The 12,714-nt window shown below is 67.9% G+C and overlaps 1 protein-coding gene across 1 annotated transcript; it reads left to right on the top strand.

Annotated features, from left to right (window-relative positions):
* Positions 1–1,465: 1,465 nt before the first annotated feature.
* On the top strand, positions 1,466–12,126 carry PPP1R9B (protein phosphatase 1 regulatory subunit 9B). Its single transcript, XM_074926883.1, has 10 exons — positions 1,466–3,080; positions 6,266–6,398; positions 6,524–6,644; positions 6,812–6,916; positions 7,339–7,474; positions 7,624–7,776; positions 7,886–7,939; positions 8,425–8,654; positions 9,269–9,365; positions 10,790–12,126. The coding sequence occupies exons 1-10, from the start codon at positions 1,788–1,790 to the stop codon at positions 10,841–10,843; spliced, it is 2,376 nt and encodes a 791-aa protein (XP_074782984.1). The 5' UTR covers positions 1,466–1,787; the 3' UTR covers positions 10,844–12,126.
* Positions 12,127–12,714: the final 588 nt, after the last annotated feature.

Below are 12,714 nucleotides of genomic sequence, written 5' to 3'. Positions count from 1 at the left end.
GACGGGAACACGCGTGTGCACACACGTGTGCGTACACGGGTGGGGGTGCGAGGTGCCCTGGTGGGGTGAAGCAGAGGCTGCTGGGATACTGGAGGGTTGGCGGTGGTGGGGGGCCAGGCCCTGCAGTGGGGTTTTGGGGGGGGGGGGGGGGGGGGGGGGGGAGAGGGAGGGAGGGGGGGGGATGGTGGCAGCGGAAGGGGAAGGGGGTGGCCGTGGGGGGAGATGTCGCGTCGCGTCACGTCACGTCACGTCTCGTCACGCCGCGTCACGCACAAAGGGCTGGGAAGCTGCGTTGGGCGACGCGGGACGTCTGCAGGGTCCTGGCGCCCGCGTGCTCCCCGGCCTGGGGGAGCAGGGGTGTCCCCCACCCTGTCCCCCAGCCCCTCGGGGTGCTCCTCCCGCATCAGGAACCCCCAGCACGGCCCCAGGCTGTCAGCTCTGCCCCCCCCCCCCCCCCCCCCCCCCCAATTCCCAGTGGAAAGAACAAACCCCCAAATAACCCCCCAAAATATCACCCGGCAAGTGCAGGAAGGCAGGGGAGCAGCACTGCACCCCCCCCACCTCCAGCTCGGGGTCCCCCCTGCCTCAGTTTCCCCTCCTGTCACCCCTGTGGGGAGGCGTTGGGGGGGGGACACAGGTGCTGCACCCCAGTGATGGATTTATGGGGACAGAAAGTAACTAGGGGCCTGTGGGGACATCGCAGGACACCTCGAGTTGTGGGGGGCTCTGGGCATGGGCGTGTGGATGTCCCGTGGGATGGGAGTGGGGGGGACGTGTGGACAAAACTGAGGGGACACGTAGAGAGAGGGAGGGGGACGTGGAGACAGACCCGGGGGGTGCAGGGACAGGATGGGGGGACGTGGGTGCAAACACGGGGGGGATACGGGGATAAGATGGGGGACGTGGGTACAAACTCGGGGGGATATGGGGACAGCACGGGGGGATACGGGGACGGGAGGTGGGGACACGAATGCGAACTCGGGGGGATATGGGGATGGGGTGGGGGGGACGTGGGTGCAAAATTATGGGGATACGGGGACAGCATGTGGGGGGTGTCCGGGGACATCCAGGGTTTGTGGGTACGAAACTGGGGGGTACAGGGGTGGGACTGAGGGCACATAGGGACCAGCCTGGGGCCATGGGACAAATTGGGGGGGGGGGGGGCTGCGGGCTGAAGCAGACAGGCACGGTGAGGGACAGAGATCGGGGGGGACATGGGGACAGAGCTGGGGGGGCGGCAACACCGGAAAAAACGGGGGGGGGGGGGGGGCACAAGGCACAGCAGGGCTGCCGGCGGGGGGGGCCATGCCACAGGGAGGGGACCCCCGCGCAGGGGTGGGGAGGGGACACTGGGACATCTCGGTGGCAAGCGGGGGTCTTGGGGGGGCCCTTGTGGCTGGGCTGAGGCGGCGGCGGCGGCGAGGCCGAAGCGCGGCGGCGAGGAAGAGGAAGAGCGAGCGCGCCGCTAAGACCCAGAGGGCTCTGCGGGCAGCGGGGCGGGCGGATCGCAGGCAGCGGCGGCTCCATCACCAGCCACAGAGAAAGGGGAAGAGGAGGAGAAGGGAGGAAGGAAGGAGGGCCGGGGCGGAGGGGGCCCCCCGGGATGGACATGGCCTGACCGGGCCCCGCAGCCCCCCGCGGGCCGGTGCAGGTGTGCCGGCGGTGCCCCCCCCCGGGCGGCATCCCCCTCCCCAATGCCGCTGTAGCCGGCGAGGGGCCGCGGCGTGACCGGGGGAGCGGCGGTGGCGGCGGCGGCGGGCGATGCGGCGCGGCGGCCCGGTGGCGGCATGTTGAGGACGGAGGCAGGCGGCGGGGCGGCCGCCGGCGGGGGGTCCCCCTCCGGCGGGGCGACGGGCGGTGGGGGTCTGCGGAGCGCGTCCCCCCACCGTAATGCCTACGAGGCCACCATCCAGGCCCTGGCACCCACAAAGGAGGCGGATGGCGAAGATGGCAAGAAAAGCCGGGGTAAGAAGTATGGCTCCAACGTTCACCGGATCAAGAACATGTTCCTGCAGATGGGGACGGCGCCCGGCCCCGAGGGCGCCTGCGACCTGGCCAAGGCCAAGGAGAAGCCCGTCCGTCTCTCCTTGCCCCGGGCCGGCAGCCTCAGCGAGAGCATGGACCAGGGCAACCTCCTCAAGCTGGGCACCAGCGTCTCGGAGAGGGTCAGCCGCTTCGACTCCAAACCCGACAAACCCTTCTCCAAGCTGCAGGAGACCCGTAAGATCTTCGAGAGGAGCCCGCAGGAGAAGGCCACCACCACCAAGCTCTTGCTACGTAAGGAACGAGCCGGTTTCCAGGACCGTAAACTGGACGTGGTGGTGAGGTTCAACGGCAGCACCGAGTCCTTGGACAAGCTGGACACCGAAGCCGTCTCGCCCACCGTCAGCCAGCTCAGCGCTGTCTTCGAGAAGGCCGACCTCCGTAACAACCTCCATAAGGCGCCGGGGCGAGCGGGAGGACCGCTCAACGCCAAGGTGGTGGGCAAGCGACCGCGGGTCTTCTTGCCAAGCCCTGAGGCTGGACGGTTGGGTGATGGCCACACCACCCCGGCACGAGCCAGGCCGCCGGAGGAGGAGAAGGCAGCGGGGAAGAGCAGCCGGCCGGCGGAGAAGGAGACGACCACCCCACGGGTGCAGGAGGTCTGCAAGATCAAGCCGGTGGAGGTAGAGGAGAGCGGCGAGGCCGAGGAGGAGGAGGAGGAGGAGGTGACAGCGGCGGGTGAACCGGTGCCTGCGCCCCAACCGGCCAAGGGGGCCGAGGGTCCGGCGCCCACCGCCCCTCGGTTGGAGGGGGGCTCGGGGGTGGCCGCAGGAGAGGAGGGCGTCAAAGGTGAGCGGGCGGAGGAGGGCGATGCCTACGAGGAGGCCAAGAAGGAGGACTTCTCCGAGGCGGACCTGGTGGACATAAGTGCCTACAGCGGGCTCGGGGAGGACTCGGGGGGCAGCGGGCTGGAGGAGGAGGAGGAGGCTGAAGGGCTGTATGAGCCTGAGTCGGGTTGCGTGGAGATCCCCGGGCTGTCTGAGGAAGAGGAGCCCGTCCCCAACCGCAAGATCCAGTTCAGCACGGCCCCCATCCAGGTGAGACTGCCTGGGGATGGCGGGGGGGAAACCAGGGCTGGGGGGTAACCCGGGGTGAGGTGTGACCCCCCCCCAAACCACCCCTCTGGGGAGGCTGGTGCTGCAGATTGGGAGGTGGAGTGGGGCTCTGCGCCCCCAGCCATGGGGCATGGCACCCCGCTTGCCGTGCCCGTGCACCGGGGGAGGGAAGGCGGCCGCCTGGGCCTGGCTAACGAGCTGGCTAACGAAGGGCCCTGCCCTGGCATGGCCTGGGCACCCCCCCACTAGCGAGGGGCCACCCTGGGGCTGCTGTGGCAGGGAGGGGTGGCACAGGGACCCGCTGGGGTGGGCTGTGCACAGCACCCAGTGCCAGCCCACCGCCGTGCCTGGGACGGGCCAAGACCCACCCCGTATTTTGGGTGGGGATGCCTGAAATATCCGGCTGTGGGGTGCTGGGTGGGGCGGCTGCACCGCCACCCTCTGCCCTTGGTCCCCAGGGGTCCCTTGTGATGGGCTTCCTCCCAGATCGGGGGTCCCCGAGGACGAGGTGGCGGCGGAGGGGGGTATTTGCCCCCCGCCATGGCCTAGCCCGGCGCCCAGAACCGTTTCGGGAAGTGGAGGAAGGGGAAGTGTCTTGGCGGCACGGCCGGGTGGGGGACAGCATCATCCATGTCCCCCCCCCGTTCCCCGGCAGGGACCTGGGCTGGGTTTGGGGTCCCCATCTGGGATATTCCCCCGGCGATGGGGTGGGGGGAGAAGGGGCCCTGCATCTATTTTGGGGTGCTGTCTCCTCCTCGAATCCCCCCGACCGGAGGAGCAGCAATTGCTTTGTGCCGGAGCTGGGTTATTTTTAGAGCCCCGGCCTATATTCTGGCTCTGAGTCAGAGCGGGTGGGTGGCCCCACCTGGGACGGGGGGACGGGGACTGCCGTGGCCCGGCCAGGGGACAGCGGTGACAATGTGCTGGGTGGCTGTGTGCTGCGGGGGGTCTTGGTCCTGCGGGAACCGGCCAGCCAGGCCCTGGGAAGGGTGTTTCCCCCTCCATGAATGAGCAGCTGGGCTTTTTTGGGGTGCTCTGCTCCCCCCGGCACAGCCTTCAGCCTCTCGCTTTTACCCACGTCCCACCTCGGGGTGATGGAGGGGGTCCCATGTGTGCGGGGGGGGAGGGGACCCTGGCGTCCGAGCACCCCGGCTCCCCCTCCCTGGGTGCATGGGTGATGCTCAGCCCCCCAAACCCTCTGCAGAGGCTGGGGCCAGGAGCGCTGGGGACCCCCACCCAGCCCCAGCATGAGGCCCACTGCGACCACCCCGTGCCCAGGGAGGGGGGCACGGGCCACTAGCCCCTTCCCCATGGCATGTGCCAGCTCTGACTTCTCCCTTGGAACCCTCTCCAGGCCCCCCGCATGTCCCAAACCCCCCAGGACCTGGGGACAGGGGTGGGGGACACAGCAGGACGAGCTGGTCCATGTGCCCGTGGCTGTGGGCTCAGTTGCCCGCAGGCCCCTGGGAACTGCGTGTGGGCAAGGGGGGATTGGACTCATGTCCCCTGCCCTGGTCATCCCTGGCACCCCTGGGTGCCCACCTGGGTGGGTCCTGCCCATCTGTGGTGTCACTGGGCTTTGTGTGACAGCCCTTGGAGCTCACCCCAGACACCCGCTGCCGCGTTAGCCCTAATCCACTCGCCCTGGCGGCATCGCCAGGCCAGGGCACCTCTGGGGACATCTGCCAGGCTCAGCACCCACCCAGGCTGGCCCCATCTGGAGAGGGGTTCTGGCCGCCTCCCGGGGCGCAGGGACACAACACCTCATTCCCTCCAGCTCCAGGTTGGGGACATCATCCTGGTGGCACATCCAACCTTAGCCAGGAGCACCTCGGTGCCTGGCACGGTGGCACCCAGCCCCAGGGTGAGCGTGGGGGTGCCCCCAGCACCTCCTGAGCTGGTGTGGGAGAATTTGGGGCTGTTCTGGGCTGGGGGTCCGTGTCCCCAGGGATTTTCCATGTTGGAGGACCATATGTGTGCAGCCATGACCTCTGTCCTGCTCCAACCAGCTGCCCCTGCTCGGGTGCCCTCCCCAGCCCCAGACGGGGGCTGCCACGAGGCCTCAGCAGCCCCAGACGTCCCTGTCCCTGCTCCCTTGGGACTGAGGGTGGTTGGGGACCTCTGTGTCCCCAGACACCCAGGAGGATGGGGACAGTCCCAGCCCCAAGCTTGACCCCTCCTCGGTGCCCAAGCACCCTGCAAGTGAAGCTCAACGGGGAGAGGTGGGCACAGGGGGACGGAGACCTGGGGACAGGGGTGACCTGTGGAGACCCCCGAGGCCCGCAGAGCCCCTGGTGCTCCCCATGCCTGAGGCATCCCTCCAGCTGAGTACACGGAGGCAAGAAGTTGACCCTGCCAGGTAGAAACCCAGGGGAATAAACCAACCCCAAAGTTACGGTGGGATTTACCTCTCCCAGGCACGATGGTGGGTTTGGTCCCTGGGCTCTGGGCTGGCAGCCCAGGCTGGCACGGAGGTGCCCAGGCAGGGGTGGGGTGCAGGGAAGGGCAGAGGGGGTGAGGCTGCCCCAAGGGGAGAGCCCTTCCCTGCTCCCGTGGGGCAGTTTAGACCATGAGAAGGTGGTGGCTGAGAGCTGGGAGCCCCAGCCTGGGGAAGGGGTGATGGGAGGAGAGGGGGAACAAGCAGGTTCTGCCCTCCCCAAACTCTGTGACTGAGAGTAGCCAGTGCTTGGACACTCCCTCCCCCCATGCCTCCATGCCTCCATGCCTCCATCCCTCCATCCCTCCATCCCTACATCCATCCATCCATCCATCCATCCATCATCCCTCCATCCATCATCCCTCCCTCCATCCCTCCATCCCTCCATCCATCCCCCATGCCATCCATCCACCCCTTCGGCCATCTCTCTGTCCATTCACCCCCGTCCCATCCTTCCGTGGGGTGCAGAACAACGGCACCAACTCTGCCCCCGGGGCCACCCCCAAATCCTCAGTGCTTCCTCAAACTCCCCCTCACCCCATGGTGACCTGGCGGGATTCTCCAGTGTCTCATAGGCTCAGTAACAACCCCCATTCCCCTGCCCAGGGTTCCCCCCACCCCAGGATGCCCCCTCAGCTGTGGGTGCTGCTGGTGCCGGGGCAGTGGATGGCCGTGGTGTTTTCCCACCCTGTCCTGCTTCGTCGCTGAGCGGCTCCCTCCACCCTGGCAGGTCTTCAGCACTTACTCCAACGAAGACTATGACCGCCGCAATGAAGATGTTGACCCCATGGCTGCGTCGGCTGAGTACGAGCTGGAGAAGAGGGTGGAGCGGCTTGACCTCTTCCCTGTGGAGCTGGAGAAAGGTGGGTCCTCACCCCTTTCTGCACCAGAGGGATCCATCAGCGCCTTGGGGATGGGTTGGAGGTGACTCCATCGACATGGGGTGGCCACTGCCACCCCTCCAGGACATGGCTCTCTGTCTCCGCAGACTCCGAAGGGCTGGGGATCAGCATCATCGGCATGGGCGCGGGGGCCGACATGGGCCTGGAGAAGTTGGGCATCTTTGTCAAGACGGTGACGGAGGGTGGGGCGGCCCACCGGGACGGCAGGTAAGAGCTGCCCTGCCCGAAACACCCACCCGCTTCCCCACAAGGCCTAGGTAGTGCTGGAGGAGCCGGTGTGGGCGCAGGCAGATGTGCCAGATGTTCCCAGGGGTGGGAGATGCTGGGCAGGTGGGCAAGGGGTGGCCTCCTCGTGACAGTCCCCTTGTCCCCAGGATCCAGGTGAACGATCTCATCGTGGAGGTGGATGGCACCAGCTTGGTGGGGGTGACGCAGAGCTTCGCCGCCTCTGTCCTCAGGAACACCAAGGGCCGCGTCCGGTAGGGCCTGAGGCTGGGAGGTTTGGGGGGAGGGGGGCTGGAAGACCCCCACAGCCTGTGCTGGGCCACCTGTGGCACCCTGTCCTGCAGCCTGTCCCCAAAGCACCCCAGCTCCCAGGCTGGGCTATCCCCAAAGCACCTCTGCACCCCCAGTCCCCATGCCCTGTGCCACCCTATTAGTGCCCCCTGCCCCCCAAAATGCCCCCACATCAACCCAGGATCCCCCCCAGCCCCCCAACTCATCCACAGACCCCATAACATCTCCGAATTCACCACCCCCAGCAGCACTGCCTGTCCCGGCAGGGCTGTCCCCTGGCTGAGCATCCCCACTGTCCCCTGGCTGTGCCACCCAGGTGTCCCCCACCCCAGGCGCCCCTGGTTGGAGCCCCCCGATCCCCAGCTGAGCCCCGCTGTCCCCCCAGGTTCCTCATTGGGCGGGAGAAGCCGGGGGAGCAGAGCGAGGTGGCCCAGCTGATCCAGCAGACGCTGGAGCAGGAGCGGTGGCAGCGGGAGATGATCGAGCAGCGCTACACCCAGTACACCGAGGACGACGAGGAGGTGAGGGGCACAGCACCCACCCGGGAGGAGACGGATGTGGTCCCCCCCAGCTGATATGGGGCCGGTGACTCCGTTTCCCCAGGTGGGATGGGGTGGGGGTGCCAGGCTGGGGACCACCACATGCCAACGCCGGTCCGTGCCCTTTGCAGACGGGCGAGTACGCCACGGACGAGGAGGAGGAGATGAGCCCCATGTTCCCCAGCGGGGAGATGGCCATCGAGGTGTTTGAGCTGGCCGAGAACGAGGACACGCTCTCCCCTGTGGAGATGGACCCTGAAAAACTGGTGCACAAGTTCAAGGAGGTGAGGAGGGGACGGGGCGGGGGGGGGGGTGAGGGTGTTCCAGGGGAACTTGCCCCACATGTGGCAGCACTTTTGCCTGCCCCGTGTGAACACCCGCCTCCTCTTGCAGCTCCAGATCAAGCATGCTGTCACCGAAGCCGAGATCCAGCAGCTGAAGAGGAAGGTGAGATGGTGCCCTGGCTCTCTGTGGGTGGGAGGGACCACCCCTCCATCTCCCCTGACCCCCCTGGATCTCCTCTGACCCCCCTGGGTCTCCATCTCCCCTGACCCCCCTGGATTTCCATCTCCCCTGACCCCCTGGATCACCCCTGACCCCTCTGGATCTCCCCTGACCCCCTGAATCTCCATCTCCCCTGACCCCCTGGATTTCCATCTCCCCTGACCCCCTGGATCACCCCTGACCCCTCTGGATCTCCCCTGACCCCCTGGATTTCCATCTCCCCTGACCCCCTGGATCACCCCTGACCCCCTGGATCTCCATCTCCCCTGACCTCCCTGCATCTCCCCCTGATCCCCCTGGATATCCATCTCCCCCTGCCCTCCTAGCTCCCCACATCTCCCCCCAGACCCCTCACCACGCCGTGCCGTGCCATGCCATGCCATGCCCGCTCCCTGGCCGTGCCGTGCCCTGACCCCGCTGTCCCCCAGCTGCAGTGCCTGGAGCAGGAGAAGGCACGCTGGCGGGCCGAGAAGGCCCAGCTGGAGCAGAGCGTGGAGGAGAACAAGGAGCGGATGGAGAAGCTGGAGGGGTACTGGATGGAGGCGCAGAACCTCTGCCAGGCCGTGGACGAGCACCTCAAGGAGACGCAGGCCCAGTACCAGACCCTGGAGCGCAAGTACAGCAAGGCCAAGAGGCTCATCAAGGAGTACCAGCAAAAGTGAGGGCAGCGCCGGGCCCTGGGCACCGTTCTCCCTCCCTGGGCGTGGAGCATCCCCCTGGGCATGGACACGTCGCAGGGGAACCAACCTCTTCCTGGGCACCCCTTTTCCCTGGGCACGGGCTGTCCTTTGGGTATGGACCATGGGCATGGACCGTGCCCTTGGTGTGGACCCACCCGTGGGGACTGACCCCTTCCTGGGCACCCTTTGTCCTTGGGCGTGGGCCATCCCTTGGGCGTGAACCGTTCTCTGGGCATGGACTGTCCCCTGGACAGAATCACACCCCTGGGGCACCAAACCCTTCCTGGGCACCCTTCATCCCCGGGGCAGGGACCTTCCCTTTGATGGGGACCTATCCCTGGGGCACCAGATCCGTCATGGGCACGGACCAGCCTCTGGGCAAGGTCCTTCCTCTTGACAGGGACCCATCCCTGGGGCACCAGCTCCTTCCTGGGCATCCCTCATCCCTGGCCATGGACCATCCCGGGCACCACCACCCCACTGAGCATGGACACCTGAAGTCCCGAGGTCCTCCCCCACCTGTCCCACCTCCCCGGGGTCTCCCCAGTTCTGGGTGGGGGGGTGACGTGCACCCCTGCGTTGACTCCTGCAGGGAGATCGAGTTCCTGAAGAAGGAGACGGCGCAGCGGCGGGTGCTGGAGGAGTCGGAGCTGGCGCACAAGGAGGAGATGGAGAAGCTGCAGGAGAAGGTGGGCACCGGGCGCCGGGACGCGGGCTGCCCCTGAGCCCCGCGGGCACGGCCGGCCCCGGCCTCGGCCCCGCCGCCGTCCGGCCCCGCTGCGCCACGCCGCTCCCGCCACGCCGCCGCCATCGCGGCCCACGGGCTGCCCACGTCGCCGCTGGATCCCAGGATGGATCGCAGCAGATCTGCTCCGGGCGCCGGCTCGCGCCAACCGCCGGATCCCACGCCGGGTGGTAGCGGAGCTGCGTGGGGCGTTGGCTCCCCTCCGGACTGAGCTCCGGCCGCTGGATCCCACGCCGGATCGCGGTGGATCTGCTTTTGGGTGCCGGCTCCCACCGGACTGTGCTCCCGCCGCTGCGCCCTGCACCGGCTCGCGGGGGGGATCTGCTCGGGTGCTGGCGCACGCCCGATCCTCCTCCCAGCACTGGATCCCACACTGGATTTGCAGTGGATCTGCCTAGGGTTTGGGTCGCAGTGGATCCTGCTTCAGGGTCTGACATCCCATAATAATGGATCGAAAGAGATCTGCTTAGGCACTGGATCCCAGGCTGCCCGCACGGGATCCCGCAGGGGTTCCCGCTCGATCTGCGCCAGGCCCGGGGTCGCGCTCGATCCTCTGTTGGGAGCTGGATCCCATGCTGGTCATGCTGGATCCCACAACAGATCACACTGGATTCCACGCTAGAGCTACACTGGATCCCCCCCCCACCGCCCCCCCCCCACCCCGCGGAGGGGCCGGGGGGTGCCCAGAGCTGTGCTGGGGTGTAGCAGATCCTCCGCAGGGTCACCGGATCCCCCGGGATCCCGCAGCGCCCGGGAGGCTGCCATGGGTGCCAGCGTGGGGGGGGGGGGGGGGGGGCCGGGCACCCGCCTGCCTGGGGGGCACCAGTGCGCAGGCGGGTAGTGGGGTGGCGTGGGGGGGTCCCCTGGCACCCAGCAGAGCCCGCTGCCCCCCCCCCCACCATGTGCCCACCCCTTACGCCCTCCTCCGCCACCCTCAAAATATCCCCGCAGAGACTCACCCCCCCACCTGCCTGCAGGCCCCCCCTCCTCATGCCCCCAGTCTGCCCTCCCCCGTGCCCCCCCTGAACCCTCCAGCACCCTGCCCCTGCTGTCCCCCTGCCCTCTGTCCCCCCAGCCTCGTGTCTCCCCCCACCCAAACACCCTCATGTCCTGGCCCCCCCCGCCCAGTCCAGTGCTCCCCCCCCCCACCATGTGCCCACCCCTGTATCCCCATCCCTGTATCCTCACCCTGTCCCGTCCCCCCCCAAGGTCTGTCCCCCCCTGCCACATGTTCACACCCATGTCCCTCTGTGTGTGTGTGTGTGTGTGTGTGTGTGTGTCCCACCCCAGCCCCGTGACACCCCCCCCCGGCCCCGAGGCCCCCCCCGGCCCCCCCCGCTGAGACCTCTCCCCTTTGCTGTTTTTCAGATCTCCGAACTGGAGGCCAAGCTGCAGACTTTGAAAAATTCCAACCCGACTTAAACCACCCTCAAACCGCAGCGATTTCGGGGGGGGGGGCCCTCTCCCCCAAGTCCTGTTGCCCCCCCCGCCCCCTCCCACTCCCCAACCCTTCCCCACTGGGGAGGAGGCGAGACACCACCCCCCTCCCCCCTCGCCAAGGCCTCCTGGTGCCCCCCACTTCCCGCCTGGGGGCACAGACAGGGGAGGGGGGGGCCCAGGGTGCGTCTTGGGGCGGGGGGGGGGGTTTTGGGGGAGGGGGGGGTGTGTGGACACCCCGCATTCGTGTCTGTGTCCAGTGTGAGTCTCGTGGTAACGTGATGGACTGATCGGGGGGGGGGGGTACAGCCCCCCCCCACCCCCCCAGGCCTCCCCCCTCCCCAAACGCACCCTCCCCTCAGCGTGACCCCCCCCCCACCTTCGGACACAGAGCTGGCGCCCTGCTTGGATGCTGGGGGTGAGGGGGGGGGGGCAGAAATGCCCCAACCCCCAAACGTGAGCCATAGTGGGGACCAAAGGGGGGGACACGCTGGAAGCCCCCCCCCGCCCCCCCGCCGCCCGCCCCATCCCCAGCTGCTCCTCTTGGAACTCGCCTGAAGCACCGGCCAGGGGGGGCCGGTGGCCTTTGGGCCCCCCCCCCCCCCCCCGCCGTGGACTTGACCCCGGCCCGCAGCGAGGTGCCCCCCCCTCGGGTTCGGTACCTGCGACACCCTGGATCTGCGCTGTGGAGGGGGGGACCCCAAGTGGGCCCCCCCCCTCAGCCCCCCCCCCCGCCCAGTGCCACCACCGCCGGGCAGGAGGGACCCCCTCAGCCTTTGCCAAACCCACCAGTGGTCGGGTGGGGGGGGCACAAGCCACCCCCGCACCCCCCCCTCCGTGGATGGGGGGGCTGCCCAGCACCCCACTGCAGGGGCACGGCTGGGGGGTGCCCCCAGTGCCCCCCCCCAGCACCCACCACTGCCCTTCTAGAGTCCAGGGCTTTCGCCTTCCCTGGGCGGGGGGGGGGACACATGGGTGTCCCCCTCCAGGGTGGGGGCGACGCTCTCACCCACCCCCTCCAACTGTAAATACACACACCCCCCCCACACCCCCCCAATAAATCACAGTATTTCTCTGGGGCTGGGACACCCCCCACCACTGGCCAACCCCAGCTGGGTCGGGGGGGTCTCAGCCTCTCGGCCCAGGGGGAACCCCTTTATTTTTTTTTTTTTGTTTCAATTTTGCCCCCTCCCTCCCCGAAGTACCGAGTCTCCGACAGTAACTGGATGTGGGGGCAACTGGGAGCCAGAGCTGGTTATACTGGGAAGGGGAGGAGGGGGGCACGCGGGGGGGGGGGAGTGGGGTGGGGGGCACGGGGATGGGGGGTCCGACTGGATTGGAGCCACTTGGGGAGGGGGGGGGGTTAGTATTTAAAGGGGGGGTCGGGGAGCGAGAGCCCCGGGGGGGTGCTGGGGTTATTTAATCTCACACGTATACCTGTGGGTGTATATACTATATATATATGTACGTATGTATGTACTGGTCCTCGTTTTGTAACGCAGCGTCCGCGCGTCCCGCCATCCCATAAACACGGCCTCAGCCTCCGCCCGCGCCTCCTTGTCCCGGCCGGCTGGGCTGACTGGGGGAACTGGGAGGAGTGGGAAGGATTGGAGGGAACTGGGAGGAGTGGGAAGGATGAAGGGCGTTGGGGGGACTGGAAGGATTGGGGAGAACTGGGAGAACTGGGAAGGATGGGGGAGCACTGGGAGGAGTGAGAAGGATTGGGGGGCACTGGGGGGACTGGGAAAGACTGGGGGGACTGGGAAGGATGGGGGTCACTGGAAGGATTGGGGAAAACTGGGAGAAGTGGGAAGGATGGGGGAGCACTGGGAGGAGCGAGAAGGATTGGGGGGGAC

This window comes from Athene noctua, chromosome 25 (assembly GCF_965140245.1).
Source record: "Athene noctua chromosome 25, bAthNoc1.hap1.1, whole genome shotgun sequence".
NCBI classification, from domain to species: Eukaryota; Metazoa; Chordata; class Aves; order Strigiformes; family Strigidae; genus Athene; species Athene noctua.
Note: the sequence above shows the minus strand (reverse complement) of the source record. Positions and strands in the feature narration are given on the sequence as shown.

Bases quoted from the DNA above. Each gene is read 5' to 3' on its own strand.
- PPP1R9B (XM_074926883.1), top strand. From the start codon at position 1,788: ATGTTGAGGACGGAGGCAGGCGGCGGGGCGGCCGCCGGCGGGGGGTCC. The intron at 6,399-6,523 runs GTGGGTCCTCAC...CTGTCTCCGCAG, and splicing joins CCCTGTGGAGCTGGAGAAAG to ACTCCGAAGGGCTGGGGATC. The intron at 9,366-10,789 runs GTGGGCACCGGG...GCTGTTTTTCAG, and splicing joins TGGAGAAGCTGCAGGAGAAG to ATCTCCGAACTGGAGGCCAA.